Genomic DNA, 19,209 nt, shown 5'->3' on the forward strand with positions numbered 1-19,209 from the left:
CCAGTTGTGGTGCGGGTTTATGTTTATGGTCTGAAAGAGTCCATAGAGAGTCCCCAGAAAGAGTCTGGTTGGAAGAAACATCATCATTGGCCATGGGTGTTTGTCCAGCCCACTCAATGCGCCAGGTCTTGAGCTGGAAGAGCTCACACAGCGCCCCTCCTAGGTGGAAAAGGTTACGTCCTAGTCTGCGTTTAGAAACACAAACTCCAAATAATTGCCACATGTTGTTAAAACTTTCTGTGTCCTAAAGATCTCCCATCACCACTAGCGCACTAAAACTTCCACCTTTTGTTCTTTGTCCCACTCAGCAAAAGTGCAAAAGTCTTGTGTCTCAATAAGAATGTATTAGTGTGGACATGGCCTGAGGCTTTTGGGCTGAAGCGCTCCATATTTGACTCTCGCTCTCAGCATGCCTTCCGGAGCAACTTGTCACTTGAAAAAGAACTATGAGAGACCTCACCACAGTGAGGACAGCCCAGAAGACATCACAGAGATTACTTTAGTGTTAAATTAATAATAGTAGCTCATTAATCAGACTGCATGGACACAGAGGTAGGATTTAAGCTTTGATAGGAACACCCACGCCAAGAGAGAAGTACAGTAATTGGCTTCCATATGCGGAGAGGGAATAGGTCGTGCCAAGAGTCATGCGCCCATAGCCTGATCAGAAATTAACGTTTTATCTCACTCATTTCAACAGAAAACATTGATTTTGCTGTTTGCGGACAACAAAAATAATGGGTGTTTTTGGTTTTCACCAGATAATTGGCATCAAGATGTGACTGCAAGCTCTATGTTTAATAGTGCACTTTTTAAAGCAGGATTTGTGGTGATTGAGGAAAAGCTGAATTTCTATTGTCAAGCTACTGCAGCTTGTTACATCTGTGGCAGCGAATGTCAAGCAGCATTTTAAACCTCAGAAATGACTGTAGCCGTTAGCTTGTATGCTCTATTTCACGGCTATTTTCGAAATCAAATAAAATAACTAAAACATAGGAATAAAAAGGAGAAGTGGCATTTGATCGTTGGACGGTTAGCAGGCCAGCTAGCCCGGGTAGCTTTTCAGTGTTCGTTAGCCTGCTCAATGTATTTTTCTTATAGCCATTAGCATTTAGCCATTAAACATACCAAATTATTAACGATCCAGATGTTTTCAGCTGTTGTCAACCCATCGATCACATTTAGGTTAAATCAAAGTTAGAAATCATTACTGAATGTACAGATCTTTTGAGATTTTACTTCAGGTAAGAACTTGCATAATACAAGTAGCGAGCTAAATGCTAAATCATGTTCAGTCAAGTTTCTGCTTTGTGTGGGGTTGGATACATATCCCAATGTCAACTAAAAATCTTCTTGTAGTTTGTCAATGTTGGAGAAACTGCAGAAATAATATAAATCATGATTAATTTCTTTGGAGAGAGAACAAAAATGTCTGTGAAGCACGTGGCTAACAGATACCTATAAGAGGCTGAGGTAGCTAACGGCATTTCTCAGATTTTTATCAACTAAATGATGTTACATTCTAGAATAATTTCTAAATGAGACTCTAATATTTAAGTGCGGTCTCGATTGGTAGATAGCAATACTTTGCGGCGAACGCTAACTCCTCTATAGAGTTCGGGAAATTCCACAGTTACCATGGAGATACGCCATCTTTGTAGATGTTAGCATGCATTTCCATAGACTAACATTAGCTAAAATTAACTATTTTATTAACTATTGAGTTACTGCTGGTGAATACACCTAACTCACTGTGGTGCCCAAGTGTTTTAATGTGAACAAAAACTCTGGTATTTTAACTTTTAAAATCTCCATTAGTTTACAATTGCTGCTAATCCTATAATGCTTAGCGATATGACATCACACTCCCGATCTCTATTGAAAATGCGTGGGGCCTGTGTAACACCCGGGACACACTTTTTTTATGAACGCTAACAATGACATAGCTGCAATGCTCATGTGTACTGTATCTCATTGAAAATATAACAATGTAAATATAGGAAATACGCAGCAGCAAACAGGGTAGAGTAAGGTGGCATTCCCAGAAGACAATGAGGTATGATATGAAGGTGACATGAAAAAGGTTGATTTCAGCGTGGCATCTTGTAACTTCGTGCATTTTTGTTGTTTAAAAGGACCTGGCTCCTACCGCTTCCTCGCCCCCAAAGGAGAAGCTGTGGAGCATTATTTGCATACAGCAGCAGATCATTGCACAAGGGAGAATGCCCTATACTAGATGCCTATTCAGCCCTTTTTATTCAGGGGGGGGGGGGTTATGCGTGATATGTCATTGGTGAAGGTTAACAGTGGCCCCCCTCCAAATGAGTGAGCGGTTCTAATGGGGCAGCTGGGAATTTGCTTAGCCCAATGAGCTTTGTGAAAATGATGCCCCTGCTCCACATAACGCCATATCTGCGCGAGTGCGTTGTTTAATTTTTGAAAATCATCTGTACGTCGCTCGGTGAGGTTTATGGGCCCGCTCACATTTAGGTTTGGAAAATTGACTCGGAACTTTGCTCATTAAAAGTTAGCTTGTTTTTTAGCACAAAGCAGTTATGGCAAGTTATAAATTATTCGGTAGGGCCAAATGACTGCCCTGTTGTGAAGGTCTCTTTGTCAGGCTATACTGAGCAGTGTCTGATTATAGGCACTACTACTGTGTGCATTCTGACCATGATAGAAGTGCTAGCTGTAGAATGTTAACAAGGCAAAGCTTAAGACATTATAAGAATTGCACAAGCTCTTCTGACATCTCTCTAAAATATAATGCATTCTATATTCCTACAAGTGCCTGCATAACCATGTATAATAGACATGGCGACATTTACAATATAACATATTGGCAAACCACCACACAATGTACAGTACAATCAGCCATGGCATTCTCGTAACTATTGTTGTTTTTAATGTGAACAACTTGTTCTAGTCATGACGTTTACAAAGCATTAAAAAATGAAATTAAGATTATAAAGCAGCGTTTTTCACACATTTTGAAAACACAGCACACTTTTTTGTTGTTGAAAAGATCGCTTGGTGTTTTCATAAAGGCGTTCCAAAATAGCTATAGCTAAAATTTCAACTGATTTATTTTTTTTCCAATGCCATGGCACACGGAGGGGGAACATTACTGCTCTAAATGTGCTTTGATGTTTAGGGTCAAGGTTGGTGTAGCCAATTAGCATTAGCGTAATTCAGTGCAGCCAGTCCAAAAATGACTTTTCTCTCTCACCAAGCACCTCACTAAGATTACTTTTGTTGTATTTTAATTTTGTTTGTTTTCCTCTCAGACCTCCACTACCACCGTGGACATTGTGGTCACTGACGTCAATGACAACGACCCGCAGTTTGTTCCAGGCACACCTTCAAACTTCAGCGTCAGGGAAGAAGAGGCTAATCTCTTTGTGGGCCAAGTCACGGTAAGAAATCTGCTTTTGCATAACGCACATTAAATCATGGCTGTGTGACTCTCCGCGTTACTTCTTCTGTTCATCCCATGACTCGTGATCTGTTTCGACATTACGCGTGTCAAACGTGTGAAGCTCGACCGCGCGACGTGACTTTTTCTAATTACACTGAGGTATAGTAATTGACCCGCTACTTGTCAGTGGTTTGTCCTAGAGATCAGGTGCAAAGGGCAGCCTCAGTGACTATGGACGTGACTACCAAGTGGAACAGTGTATTAAACGCTTGGGTTTTATGGATGCCATTTTCCCCAGATTCATCATTATAAAAATTACATTAGCGGTACATTTATTGAACACAGTTTTTTTGGTTGCACAGTTTGAGACAATGACAGTAAATTTATACTGCAAGGCTGGGACTATTTATTTTTACTACTTTAATTATCTCTTTCCTTTCCCCTGTTAGTAGTATTGAGCTTACAGCCCAGCCAAGGCGCTCTCCAAATCAAATTAGTACTGTGCTCCTGATATACTGGTGCGCACTACATCACTGTTATTGAATCCAATACAAATGGTGCTTGCAGTGTGTACTAGTACTTCTCCTTGACCAACAGTGTAAAATATTCACATAAACACATGGTTTGATTATAAGGGGTATAAATAATACAATAAAAACTCACAGACATGTTTATTATAAAAAAGCCACAGAAAAAGGAAGGGTAAAAAAGTTAAAGCAGGTTGCTCGCTAGCTGGCAAAACTGGAGAAAACAAGATTATATGTGAACATGCCATTTTTCATTTGAAAGCTTCAGAGTTCAGTCACTGAGCTTTGATGACTGGAGTCTACACTAGCACTAATCAGGACTTGATGGGGGACAAGGATTGGGTAAGAAGGAGAGAGTCAATTTATATTATATTATTATATTTCCAAACTGGTTTTAGCCATAGGATCTGGCAACCCTACGTATGGGGCACATTCTACTTTCTTATTAGATAATCTCTAGAACTAAAACAAAACATGTATAAAATGTTTCATTTTGTTATCATGAATTTAAGAAGAAAGAATCACAGTTGTTGTCTTAAGCCAATATTTGATTTGAACATATTACAATATACGTTTTACCTTTACCTTTGTTAATGAATACTGGACATGTGGTCATCTACCATAAAAAATCCATTCAGCTGCAAAATGCTTACGCTGCTGATGCGAGCATGATTTGTTGCTTCTACCCTAACGCTGAAAGACATGCAGCTGCCATTATAAAACAGTAAAATATCTACTAATGTAAATAAATGTCAATAAAATTGCTGACTCATTTTACTGTATTCTTACTTCATATTTGGGGTTTTTAGAACAGCCAGCGAGAAAACATCCTCACATCCACTCAAATGAAGTATAACTACCTCTAGCACTCAACAAAAGTCTGTTTGAAATTGCAGCCAGCAGGCTTTCTGGAGCCCGGCCCACCACATCATCTGTCTCCCCTCCTGTCCTACCTTCCAAGGGTTTCTGGGTTGGCCCCAAACCAACCTGAGCTGAGGCTGAGAGGGAGGAAGGAAAGAAAGTGGGGAAAAAAAGGGGAAAAAAAAGAAAATCAAAGTACTTAGCTCAACACAATCCAGCCCTAGCCGCACATCACAGAATCCAGCGTGGTCTGTTGTAGCTGATCAAGAGCCTTTATTTCACTGTGTCATGAGGTTTTATGAAACAGGAGCCATCCATAAATGCCACATTGGAGGTTGGGGACATAAATCAGAAAGAACAATATGCTTTCACTGTGTTACTTTTCATGACAACACAATTATTTTGGCGTTTTAGAAGAAGTATGGAGTACAGCACGGGCCTCAGTAGTGGTCAAAGTGCATGTTGCAATTCTATGCAGGGGATTCAATTCAGCATCTTGGAGCCTGTAAGTCGATGTATGGCTAAGGAGACCATAAAACAAGACGCAAAGGTGCTACATGCTTTATTCCAGCCTTTGCCTCGGTACTTTTTGTGGTATACAATAAGGTATGTGTCTTGACAATCTGAACAAGTTTGGTAAAAGTGTCTGTGCTCTAAAACGCAAGGTCGTTTGAGTGTGTAAAGGGACAGAGGGCTTAGTGAAACAAAACAATTATCCTATGTGATGAGGATGTCACTGTAATTGTTAAAAGTTGCCCTAAATATAAAACAGTAAATATAAGAGTCAGCACATGGCTACGTAAACACACCAGCACATTAACAAAAAGCACATGTATAAGTAAACAAAACCAACACATGGCTACATAAACAAACCAGCACATGGCTACGTAAACAAACAAGCACATGTATAAGTAAACAAACCAATTCATGGCTACATAAACAAACCAGCACATGGCTACGTAAACAAACCAGCACACGTATTATCAAACAAAAAGCACATGCCTACATAAACAAACCAGCACATGGCTACGTAAACAAACAAGCACATGTATAAGTAAACAAACCAATTCATGGCTACATAAACAAACCAGCACATGGCTATGTAAACAAACAAGCACATGTATAAGTAAACAAACCAACACATGGCTAAATAAACAAACCAACACATGGCTACATAAACAAACCAGCACATGGCTACGTAAACAAACCAGCACACGTATTATCAAACAAAAAGCACATGCCTACATAAACAAACCAGCACAGGGCTACATAAACAAACCAGCACATGGCTACGTATACAAACCAGCACAGGGCTATGTAAACAAACCAGCACAGGGCTGCATAAACAAACAAACCAGCACATTGCAACATAAACAAACCAGCACATGGCTATGTAAACAAACCAGCACATTGCAATGTAAACAAACCAGCACATGGCTACATAAACAAACCAGCACATGGCTATGTAAACAAACCAGCACATGGCTACATTAACAAACCTGCACATTGCAATGTAAACAAGCCAGCACATTGCAATGTAAACAAACCAGCACATTGCAATGTAAACAAACCAGCACATGGCTACATGAACAAACCAGCACATGGCTACATGAATGAACCAGCACATGGCTATGTAAACAAACCAGCACATTGCAATGTAAACAAACCTGCACATTGCAATGTAAACAAGCCAGCACATGGCAACATAAACAAACCAGCACATGGCTACGTAAATTAATAGGACATGACTATGTGAGCTAGAGCTGTGTATTTCGCTCTTCTCCATTCAGTACACACTTTTTGTTTTATTTCATGCTATTTGCATAGTTGAGTACTCTGTTGAGGGATATTGGAGTTGCTCTTCACGTTTATACAGCTGCATTGGCAAGAAAGTACTATGTTATTGTTTTCTATAGAAATGACAAAGCATGGAGGACTTATGCATATGCAATAAATGCGCGGGTCAGTCTTTGCTGTGGGTGTGGTACACATTGTGATAGCTGATAGTCTGAGTGCAGCTGAGTTTATACTGCCAGGAGCAGAGGAAAGCAGTTGAAAGCGAAACCCAGTGAGACACCTGGCATTGACATCTTCAAAGTCTCCATAGATTCAGAACACAAAGAAACAGAACAGCCTATGTTTAAGAGTTGAGAATTGCCTTCTGTTTCATCAGCTCTCACGACGGGCCGGCCAGTGTTATGACTTTTCCAGCCATTTTCTCTTCAGGCCACATTTTTGTTTTGTGATCTCTTGGATTCGGGAACTTTGAGTGCAAGATACCAGCCAGTTACATTTTTGTGAGTGCACCGTGGCCGCAGTTCAAGCAGTTTGTTGTTGATGTCATCATTTTACTTAAAAATAAAAACATACTCAATTATTTGGTGAATTTTTGTTTTTAATGTCATATAGTTTTGGTTGAGTTTAGTTTCTTATTTTTTTCAAATGGTGTTTTACTGACCCATCTCATTACGTTTTGTTTGCTGAGCATTTCCTTATGCATTTGCACATGCATAGCAAAGCGTAAACTGATATGTGTAACCCATTTGTGACTATATTACTATTCATCTTGTAATTCTGTTCAATTTAAATCACTAGATAATTGGACTGGGCAATATACTTTTGTCACAATCCGATAAGTTTCACGATATTCAGGGGGTGATCCGATATGTAATGCGATACAGAAAGTAATTATGATAAGTAATGCAGTGGTGCTCAAAGGTTTGCACACCCTGGCAGAATTTTAGATTTGTTTTACTATTTTTCAAAGAATATGAAAGATGACACAAAAAGCTTTTTTTCACTCAGTTAGTGCTTGTGTGAGGCCATTTATGGTGAAACAACAGAGTTTGCTCTTTTTAAATCATAATGAAAGAAGAAAGTACCATGGTCAAGGGCAAGTGTGTTTCTATAGCTCATACAGTATACAACAACCACAGCTGCCCAAAGTGCTTTATATAAAAAACAATAACATCACAACAACCAAATCATAGGATACAACAAGGCATGATAAAAGTAACATAGAAATAAGAGAAAAAAGGGGACATGTGCAGAGGCAGCTCCACTTAAATAGGAGACAAGCAGGTTTTAAGGGCGGATTTAAAACCAAAATGACCCCGATCAAAAGGTCCTGGGCTGTCTTTCATGAACTGTGCGTTTGAGCTCTCCCCACAGTGGTTCAATGATATTTAGGTCAGGAGACTGAGATGGACACAAACAGGACCTTCGCAGTAGATATGGTGCACTTTGTCAACAAGGCCAATATGGGTATGTAAACTTTTTGAGCACAACTCTATATGTAAGAAGAAAACAGCCATGTGTCCAAAGTTTATTGAAGTGTTCAGATTGAAAAGTGCATTGACATGAAATGTAACAAAGATCAGCTCGTGATACGATCTGATCCGATATTTTGTCCTAGATAATGTTCTTCACATAAAGGTGGACATCAAACACTGATGCAATTAGCAGGTTTTATTGTGCAGTCCTTTTTGTACTATTTTCTCGGGCATTTGAGACAGGAGAGACACGCAGGTTTTGGGCTAGTTTGGTCTCTCAACACATACACTTTCACATGGAAACAAAGTAATATTCACATTTTAAATGCTGCACTGATTCTACGTTTCTCCATAGATTTGGATGAGAACATGTTATTTCAAAATCCAATTTCTCCACCAAAGTAGTCATTTACAAGCACCACATTTTCAAGTCTTGTACTTGAGAATTCCATTTTTTTCACATCTCAGCTTTAAACCCCCCAAAACTGCTTATTAGTGCTCTCGCCTCAGCTTTCCAACTTGCCGTTTGACTTTTTTTTTTTAAATGATTATTATTGAAGCATTTTTTTTACATATATAAAATGCGACCTTGAAGTTGAAGAAAGGATATGAAATGTATAATAACCCTGACCATTGCCTGTGCTATGGATGTTTTCATCACTGGTCGAACTCACTACTGACTGCATTGGCGATGGGAAAGTTTTCTGCAATGATAGCTACAGGCCAGTTACATAATGCATGCTCCTCCTTTCAAATCTTTATGAACAGATGAATACAGCTCAGAACAGTATTCCTTGTAAACTCCTTCTCACCCCGGAGTGCATTTGGATGTTGTTCTCTCATTTTACACACCCGCTCTGAAGTGACAGCCGTGTTCACATTGCTCATTAAGTTATTGGTTGTTCGACTAATAAGCCACGTGCCTTACAACTTCCATCTTTGTCTATAATATCAAAGGCTTCAACTCTTGCTGGTGACCGGAGCGCATTGATTAGCGCTTTCATCGGCCGTACCGTCAAAACTTCACGTGGCGGCGGATTTAATTGGCAAAGCTGCTCCACGTTATAGCATTTATGGGCTTTCTAGTTCATATTATAAAGTGGTCTTGACATTTAAACATGTACTGAAGGCATGCGTTTCTATTTAAATGCATCTGTCTGCAGTCTATTTCGCAGGCAATCGGCATATTTCAGGTCTTCCGGTTAACCATGTTGGATAAGATTACCACAGGGCTTTTGTATGTGTATGTAGCACACGGAACGCAGATTTCACCAGCAAGGCAGGATTAGAACCATGTGTGGGAGTATCTGCTCAAGCCGTATGAAGCAACCCACCTCTAAAACACATGATGACCCCAAGCAATCATCACGCGCAGTTTGAAATTCCCTGCACTCATTTTATGTTGAACTCCTGAGGTTAACTTCAGCAAATACAGTAATCCTTTCACAGTGATAAGATAGGATTTTTACAGTGCAGCTGATTGACGTTTTTGATTGCAAAGGAAGGTCAATTTAGAATTCCACAATCGTCATATTTTCTGCTGGACTTATCTGTAGCTTTTAAAATACCTGTCATAATGTTAAAGGATCTGTTTCATGCTATTTTAGCCATCCCAAAATAAACTATGGGCATTTATATGATATATTGTACCTCTACCACTATGGAGTACTATTTTTGTGAGAAATATAAGTATTTTCTGGGGGTATTTTGCAAACCAGGAAGACACGACACTTCAATTCAGTAAACTCCGCCCCCTCTCTCCGAGCTAATCCGCCCATGCATTATTAGCAGTAAAATAAATATAAATATCACAGCAATAAGTGAAGTTACTTCACGATGCATCTGACATCTGCAACACAGCTTCATAAACGGCTAACACACAATCTAACACACGAGCTAACATGCGTTTTGATTGACTGACCGCTCTGTCCTGGCCTCTCCATCACATTATGGGACTCGCGTTGGTTATAAAAGTTAATCCACTTTGATTCTGGCGAAGGTTCCCCAAACATCCATCAGTGACAGCCACAGAAAAACACTAGTTTGGCTGATAGTACCCGAATCCTGGAAAGAAATTCCAACTTCTGGCGAGTGAACTCTTCTTTAGGTTGAATAAAGTCTTGTACCTCTTGCAGCCAAACATCCATTTGTCCATGACATTATCCTTAGGTAAGAAAAAAGAACAGATGTCCAGAATAGGTTAGCTCCTTCTTCACAACTTTCAGTGCAAACATGACATCTGTTCAGACGCTCAGGGGATGCGTTTGTTTTCTCTGCAGGGGCAGCGCGGACACTTCAGGCACTTCCTTTTTTTTCAGAAATAATGAAAAAAATGTTGGGCTCTTCCTGTTTGGCACAATGACGTAAAAAACGTCAGAGTGTCACAACTCAGTCGTTTTCCAGGAGAGGGCGGAGCAGCTGCTCAGAGAGCAGGATTCAGGAGGATTGCTGAGAACTGCGTGCATGAAGCCAAAAAACACTCTGGGGTGTTTTGATAAGGAAATAGCATAACAACATGGCTAAAAGCTCCAAAAAGTCGATTTTGCATGATATAGGACCTTTAAATTCTCATCAAAAACATGCCACGCACATGTTTCAGAAATACTATATATTCAAGTCGAGTAAGCCATAATCTTTCTCCATGTTTTAGAGTCCAGTCACTGGTGGCGATAATTGACTTGTCTTACAACTGTAATCGCTCTGCGCCCTGTGCTAGAGTTATGCTGTATATAACTACATTCTCCAACATCAGGGCTGTTTTCTTAACTTATTTTGTGTTCAAAGTAAGTTATACTTAAGTTGTTTAAAAAGCTTGAATAAAGCATACGAGCACAGTTGCCCCTTGATCTTCATGAAGCACATTGAAAGTTAAAGGGACTATACAGAGTTTAAAAATGTTCAAATAATGTATTTTCCTCCCCCTACATGTTCCAACCATGTCCTAATGTGTAGAATGAGCTCAGATCTATTCACCACAACTGCCTCTAAAATCATGAACTGTCACTCAAAAAGGTGTTCATTCGGGTCCGAAGTGCCGTCATGCACAAGCTTAATGTAGAAGCTGCAGTTACACGTATGACCTGAGATGGCAGTAGTGAGCATAAAATGGCAAACTTGCATCTATCCCCTTTAAGGATGAGTTTAGATCTGTGGTTGAAAATTCACACTAATTCCATCTGTCAGGGTTTGAAAATAGGAACAAGCAGGTACAGTACATTTAAAATGCCCCGAAGTTTGCTGCTGCATTGCTGAAAACAGCCTTTATTTAGAATAATAAGGGCACAAAACGCTCGCCATTACTATAGTGTATGTCCAATTTAGTTGTTTCCCATCTAGTACACAACACAAAAGAAAATCAATAGAGTTTCATTGTCCATTCACCTGCTTGTCTTATGGGACTTACAGTTTCTTTCTTCTGCTCCAACTTCAACACTAAACGTTTAATCTTCCTGCAAGGAGGATGATTTGATTGTTTCTTATGCACAAAATGAAATTCTAGCAAGGCACACACTAGGGGCAACTCTGGCAGCTGCAAATGTGCCCTGTCCTCCCGTCACAGTCTAAGAAATGATGACAAACAGATGAAATATGACTGTTTTCCACTCCTACTCTTCCCCGCTGTGCAGCCTCTGTGATTTTGCTCACCACCAGCGCCCACTGTTCTTTCATAGTCACAAAAAGGAATCCACATGTTTGAACCAAAGTACCTCGGCACCGGATGATCTAAATATGGTGATCATCCTCTTTGACTTTTGATCGAGAATTTGTTGAGTTTGTGGATCATTTTAGTTGGGATGTGTGAGAAGTATGTCATGACAATATGTTTTGTTTTTACTGGGGGCTGCTTGGGGAATCTTCATCGAGGTCTCCATGGAAACATTCTAGTGTTCTCTCCCTGCCCGGCTGGTCATCTCCAACCTGATCACTCGCAACAAATAATACAACGCCGTCTCTGAGTCTTCTGATGCGCAAACCCTTTCAATCAAACGCTTGATTTTCTCCATCAAAAACACCAAAAAAGACATCAGTATCCATTTGATGTGGGTTTACTGCTCCTACTACCACTACTACTAAACACTGAATACTAAAATGAATACTGTACCTGACTTCTCCATGAAATGCTGCCCACATTACCCTAAACCATTAAAAAAATTCACGTAACTTTATTTAAAGAGAGAACACGTGGAAGAGCTTGGCAGCTTCTATCGTGAGCTTTTTTGGAGCTATATGACATGTGGGAGAGGCTGCGTCTGTGCTCCGTTTGCGTGACAGAGCGCACGGACAAAGACCAGACGGGTATATATTAACTCGGCTAAGGTTAGGTAAGAACATATCTCAGTATGGAAAAACGGTGGCCTATTCCTTTAAGACGAGACACGGCAGGTTGAAAGCTTAGATATTTCACGCAATAGCCGAAGTGAAGATTTTTAGCTAGTTTCACATGTTTCACAGGTTTCATGTCAGTGTATAAAAATGATACAACCTACCCTATACAATGCTTGTTTTATGATGTTTTGTCGTGAGCGAGGCGGAGATATCCTGGAAGTAGCTACAACATTGTTTTGCAAAGCCGACTTTCCATCGCACATTCATTCACAAATATTGACAGATTTTACATCCATGTGTCCTGTCAAGGGTCAGGAAGATGACGCTATAATCTAAATATGGTATTTTTACTTCTGCGAGAAACCTGGTACAGAAGACTGGAGAAATGTATGACTCAAGTGCAAACGTTACAAAAATGGTTTTCCTCAATATGAGGTTTTTGCTACACTCATGCAGAGATCGCCTCGATAGTAGCCCCAAACTTTCCAGTCTTGGGCTTAACAAGACGGTGGCGCAGATGGTAGAGCGGGTCGTCTCATGATCGGGGGGTCGTGGGTTTGAATCCCAGCTCCTGCAAATGCACACTGTTGTTGTGTCCTTGGGCAAGACACTTCACACTACTTGGCTCCAGTGTGTGCGTACATTGGTGTATGAATGAGAGAGTTACTGGTTCCATAGTGTAAAGCGCTTTGGGCCTGATAAAGGTAGAAAAGTGTTATGGTATTTAACCAATGGGCGGGGGAAGCACTTCTTTTTAGCCCTCGGGATGGGGTGCTAAAATTACTGCGATACCACCCCCTAGTGGTTAGAGGACAATCCAGACAATAATATGGAAACCAATGGGGACTTTACACGTGTTAAAAACAACTTAAAAGCCTGGCTCCAAAGACTATTATTGTTTCTAAAAATACAGTTTCCTCCCGTGACAACCCTGAGAAGAGTGACATATTTTTAACCATGCTGTTTTTTTGTTGTAGGAAGTTTTAAAGTTTTAGCCGTGACTGACAAGCCCTGGAGCACTGTGCAAACTTGTTGTTGCTCAGCCTGCCTCACGGGGCGTTGTTTCCCGCCTTTTTGTCCTTTTTTTTTTGGGAACATACTCTGTAGGAGGAGACAGAACTGCCAACACTTGACTGTTATGATTGTAAATGAGGAGGAGTGAAGAATGACAGTCTATATTATGTCTCTGTGACTCAGGACTTTAGGAAGCTGTCAATACTTTCCACCGTTAGACGTGATAACAATAAGAAAACATCTACATTTGTTGTAAACGCCACCGTGATATCATCTTGTCTCCCTCCAGGCCACGGACCCAGACGCCGGTGTCAATGGCCAGGTGCGTTACCGGATAATCAACCACCCGGACCTGTTCTTCATCACCCCCAACGGCAGCATCTACACCCGCGAGCCCCTGGACCGCGAGCTGCAGAGCGAGTACAGCCTGGTGGTGGAGGCTTCAGACGGGGCCGTGGACCCACGCCGCACCGCCCTCACCCTCACCATCCTGGTCACCGACATCGACGACAACAGCCCTGCCTTCTCACAGCTCCTCTACGTGGTGAACGTGCCGGAGAACAGCCCAGTGGGGACCATTATTCTCAATCTGAGTGTAAGTGCTGTCATCTGGGAAAGCCACATTTAGGGTTTGCAATCGAAAATGCAATTTGAATGACCACAACTAGCAAAGCAGAGTCGATCAATAATTTAGATATAATCAAGTCCTCTGCAAACAGCAAAGTAATTTTATCTACATGGGGTCTTACTGCAAAAAAATAAAACCAAACCCTGCTAACTCTTTAGTTTCTAAAACCCATGTTATTCTTGTATTAGTTTAGCTATTAGTATTCTTGTCATCGTTCATCTTTCGCATCACAATAACAGTGCTTTGCTGATTGAAAATATAGTCTGATATTCTGCTACAATGTTCTCAGTGTTGGGATATTGCATAATCAAAAGTCTCTTAAAAAAATAGTCTTAAAGGCAACGACATGACTATGATCCTCAGCATCAAATCTGTCACTAATGCTTGCTTGGAGTAAGTAGAAATAACAAAGAATAAGTAGAAATTGTACGTTGGTAGTTTGAGGTATTGGATTGATCACTGTTTTATTAAGGATAAGTAAATTAGAAGCTAATTAGCTATCCTAAACTTATTACAAAGCAAAGTATATTCTGTAGCAATGCATCACCTTTCAATTTTCTGTGACAGGCTTTATATTTGCCAACAGCTGTTCTATTAACTCAAGTACAACATTTTTCAACTTCAGACCCCTTCCGACAGAGGGAATTACACTTCTACGCACTCAGCACTCACATTTTTGTCCATGACAGCTCTCTTGGCATTTTCCGACTCAAGTAGACGAACACTTAAAGCTGGATTTTCCCATGATGTCATAGCCTGGGATCATTTTTCATCTGCTTTTTGACACCGTTGTACTTTCAACTTTCCTTTCTTTCATGTTTTTTTTTTTTTTTTCATTCGGTGCAAATGTCAATGCATACAGTAAGCATGGGTTGCATTGTTGAGAGTGCTTTTTGGAAAGAGGCGAGGTAAATGCTGACATGCTGTGAGTGACATTTGGAAGCTGGGTATTTTTAAGGAAAAAAAAGTGAGTGCAGGAGAGGGGCCAGGGGTGCAGAGGGGGGCTAGTGCAAACACCACACTGACACTGTAAGTCACCAAACACTTCTTTTGAACTGAGAGAAGTGCCTGGGTTGATTATGTGGAGAGGAAGTTTCTTCAGTAAAGAAACACATTGCGCATATTAAGTGTGTCTCTTTGCCTGTCAGTGAAAACTATAGTTTGGGTTTAAATTCTCATAACACATGCCCCTTGAGGTCATAAGCGCCACTGCAGGTGGTGTAGCGCGTAATGGATTTGTACTCATTAATTGTCCATGTAAGTAAATACTACCCTGACAGAAAAGACAAACGGAGAGAGGGATATTGTACGTCCAATTGCACAATGGAAATATTTTTTTTCACTCAAACTTAGCTGTAAATACTGTTTAAGTGATGCTAGCCCACAGTTAGCTTTGCCCGTTAGCAGTTCTTCTCCATGATTCCATAGTGTGTATTGAGGCCCCCCAATTATCCCATTAACACTTGTATGAGCTCCAGAGGGACTATGAAAAGGATTTATTAAGGTAAACAAGTTACTTAGTACTGCTTTTATATGGTAGGTAGCGGGTTAAGCTGGTGGCTTAGTCGAGTAAAACTATTTTTATGAAAATGGAGTGAGGTGTAAGAAAAGTGAATTTCTCTTTGTGAGAAATTCACAAAGAGAATTTCTCACAAAGAAATTCTCTTTGTGTTAAAGGCACACTGCGTAACATTTATTGGCAAAACAAAACATGATCATCATGATCAACATAATCAAAGAATGGACCCAACCTCTTAAAATCTTATATTTGGATGCCTTTAGTCATTGTGCCAAATCCTCTGACAAAGCTCACCATGCAAACAAAAGTGAGAAGAAGTTACAAGGTTAGCTCTGAATGATATGGGGCTAATCTTGAGGAAATGTCTTGCGCTACAAATAAGCATCTTTGACTGGTCTGAAAATCGGACGATGAAAAGTTCCAGATGCAGTACTGTAAGTATCCAATATAAAGCAAAGCAAATTGTTGAAACTTTAGTGGACATCTTGCTTTGCATCAGTGTTGTCTTATACTTTTATGGCCAATATTCTGTATGTTACTGTTTTATAATACTATTTTCTCATTCGTCCATCCTGACAGGCGGTGGACGCAGACCTCTTCTCCAATGTCACGTACCGGATCAAGACAGACTTGGCCAAGCAGCTGTTCTCTTTGAACCCCATCACGGGGGAGCTGGCCGTGCTGCAGACGGTGGACTTTGAGAACCTGGCAGCGATGGGCATGGGCACCTCCTACACCTTCCTGGTGGAGGCTGTTGACCAGGCCGGGGTGATGCCTCCCGGCGAGGCCACGGTCACAGTGCGGATCACGGTAAGAGCTCTTTGCAGTTAGCCCCTGAAGACTGCTGCCTATGCTAATGAGTGTGTATTTAACCTCAATGAACTGTTGTTGATTTTTCTGGTAGATAATGGTTTAAAAATGTATTGAGTGAATTACATCTCAAAACATGCAAATCTAATTTCAATCCCAAAACTTGTCTGCTGACTGGTGCCTTAATTCATGTAAGTTCAAGTTCAAGAAAATTAAACTAAATTCATAATTTTGAAATTAGTTTGTTGACTGGTTAGAGGAATTAGTCAGGACCTACTGTAGATTAGTGGACTTTAAAAGATTACTTTGTCTGCCACAAGAATAAAGACAAAAGTTAACTAATTCAAGTGAACTTTTCTTATATATGCTTGGAAAGAAAACCTTGAAAGCAACCCTGGATAACGAAGAAAGAAAAAGAAAGCAGAAGGCTTGATCAGTAAATGAATTGACTTCTGCTTCTCAAGATTGCTTTCTCCAATCAACCCAACTAAATTTTCATTCAAACCGGGCTGGCTACAACTACGACTACTTTTCCACTGCTATTACTGCTGCTTCAACTAGTGCCATTCCGAATGCAGGAATATTTAAAGCCGCCGACCTGTTTGTCCTTGCACTGTCAACATGACAAAGAGAAGTGATGGATTGGTGCCTGCTCCTTGTACCCAGTGCTACTCCCCATCTGAATGACTCATTAGCTTTTTGACAGCAATTATGTCAGCTTTTTCTGCCCGTTTGTGTTTTTTTCCCCCTCCCACAACCTTTTTAGAAGATTAACCACTGAATCCCTTCCAAGGAATCGAACTGCAGTGATATTTTGTGCAGATCAGGGCCAGTGTTTATGCATTGGTGCTGTTTATTTGCATAGATCAAGATGGCGGCGGTATGCTGGATGACAAAGCATTCCTGCCAAGAAGTTTCAATTCTGGGTGGGTTTCCTCCAGGCGCCGTCAACTTAAAAACGTGTAAAATAGACAAAGATCCCGACTCAAGGTCAGAAGAAAAGGGTCCCCTGATGGTAGCGATTGCATGCCCTCATGTTACGTAGAGGATGTATCGGTTTTAAAGCATATTTACCACATATTTCGCCGGCGTGTAGAAACGTCTGTTATAGGAAGACATTCTTGGCATACTCGGACGGAGAGTCCGTCCTCTGATAAGGACACGCTTTGTTGCACAGTTCCTTCTATTATCCAGGAATGGTTTGATATGGAAGTCATTACAGCGCGACCGATATCAAACCTCCGGCTCTCGAAATGGCCGACCGGAGGAGACGAGCGCGGCGCCTATTGGATTCACACAGGCGTCGGTGGGAACAGAGATGCGGCTGATTCGACTGATTCGCCTTTCCTCGTAGCAGCCCAGGGGAGGTAGATGCTGTTGACCGAGCTTGATATGCCCTTGTGCTGTTTTGCTTTTTCACAAAGGTAGATAGGTAGTTTCACTGGCCTTGACATTAAAACCAGTGAACCGGACAGAACACTGGCACGTTTCTATTTACACAGTACACCTATTCTAGGCCTAGGAATTCTATGTTTTTGTTATATCGTGAATGCACCTATAACCAATGATGATAATGTACAATATAATACTGTACAAGCACATACAGAACAAACAAACACAAATCAAAACATCCGATTGAATGTATATGGCAAAAACATATGCTTTTCTTACTTTGTTAAAGTTAATTAGAATAGTTGTCGTGGTCAGTATGTGGGGGAAGAAACAGCCACAAAAGAAACAAACCTTTAAAGTTAATGTCAAGTCCTTGTTTATAATGTATATAATCACAGAGTTGCTTGTATGTAACTAAATGATTGAATGAATTCAACTTCTAAAAATACAGCTTTGGGTTCACTTTGTCTGAATGCAGACCCATTAGACATATTATTAATAGACCGTCATTACTTACTCCTCCCTTTTTGACAAAATAACTAAGTTTAAGGGGGATATCATGGCGGATTTACAGACTCCTCCTCAGCCCTGACGAAGCATGTTCCTAAAAAGGACATAAGGGCAGGATCCTCACTGTAGACTCGGCCCTTGCGTGACGTGTAGTTCACGCAGCTCCAATGCTAACAGTCCGGCCCTCATTAGTACGAGGTTTCAATGTTATCACAGGAGGAATATCTAGCTGTACAAAGTTTAAGACAATTAGAAACCAGGCTATAAAGTTGTTTTTAACAAGTCTAAAGTGCAATGCTTTCCAATGGGAGACTAGCGGCTATATGGAGGTACTACAGCAATGGCGGCAAAATGTTGGCCTCTAGTGTCGTCGTCACAAAGCAGAGCAGCCAGCAGCCATTGTGCAGACTCCAATCCATGCCATGTTAACACTGTGTTTAAAGGTGCATTATGCAACTTTTTATGTGGAATATAAAGTTCATATTTGTGCGTATTTGACATTGTGGCTGTGTTAGTGGTTAGCATGGCACCTTTGCTTTCGATCACGGTGGACTTTGCAACGCTCCAGGATCAATAGTTTTGTAGATTTTCTGGTGAGAGGGTCTGTCTGCAGTGAACAACTTCCAAACAATTGATCTTGGAGCGTCCTAGAGACCATGATGACCACTCATACAGCTGCTGGGTCACTACAAGGTCAAAGACGCACAAATATCAACTTTTTTTTCCACATAAAAAGTTGCATAATGCAGCTTTAAGAAAGGTTTTGCCATGAAACATAATGGGTATGTCTATGGCTCAGTTATTATTTATTTAGTTATCCTTATTATGTGGATAATTTCAATGTAGTTTCATTTGTGCTAATCGATAAGAATTTTGTGTCAGGTTGATAGGCCCGGCAATTAAAGATAGTATCTATAATTCATCGGCATGTT

At 40.6% G+C, this 19,209-nt stretch overlaps 1 protein-coding gene across 3 annotated transcripts in view; it reads left to right on the top strand.

The window, feature by feature from the left end:
* LOC306965443 (protocadherin-15-like) overlaps nt 1-19,209 on the top strand; it is a 494,180-nt gene that overhangs the window by 325,347 nt on the left and 149,624 nt on the right. For all 3 annotated transcript variants that reach the window (XM_079559864.1, XM_079559865.1, XM_079559863.1), the window contains 3 exons: nt 3,288-3,416; nt 13,708-14,013; nt 16,145-16,375. In XM_079559864.1, coding sequence (XP_079415990.1) covers nt 3,288-3,416; nt 13,708-14,013; nt 16,145-16,375 — 666 coding nt within the window. The remainder of the gene's footprint in view (nt 1-3,287; nt 3,417-13,707; nt 14,014-16,144; nt 16,376-19,209) is intronic.

Source organism: Gobius niger, assembly GCF_951799975.1.
Source record: "Gobius niger genome assembly, chromosome: 7".
In the NCBI taxonomy this organism is placed as follows: domain Eukaryota; kingdom Metazoa; phylum Chordata; class Actinopteri; order Gobiiformes; family Gobiidae; genus Gobius; species Gobius niger.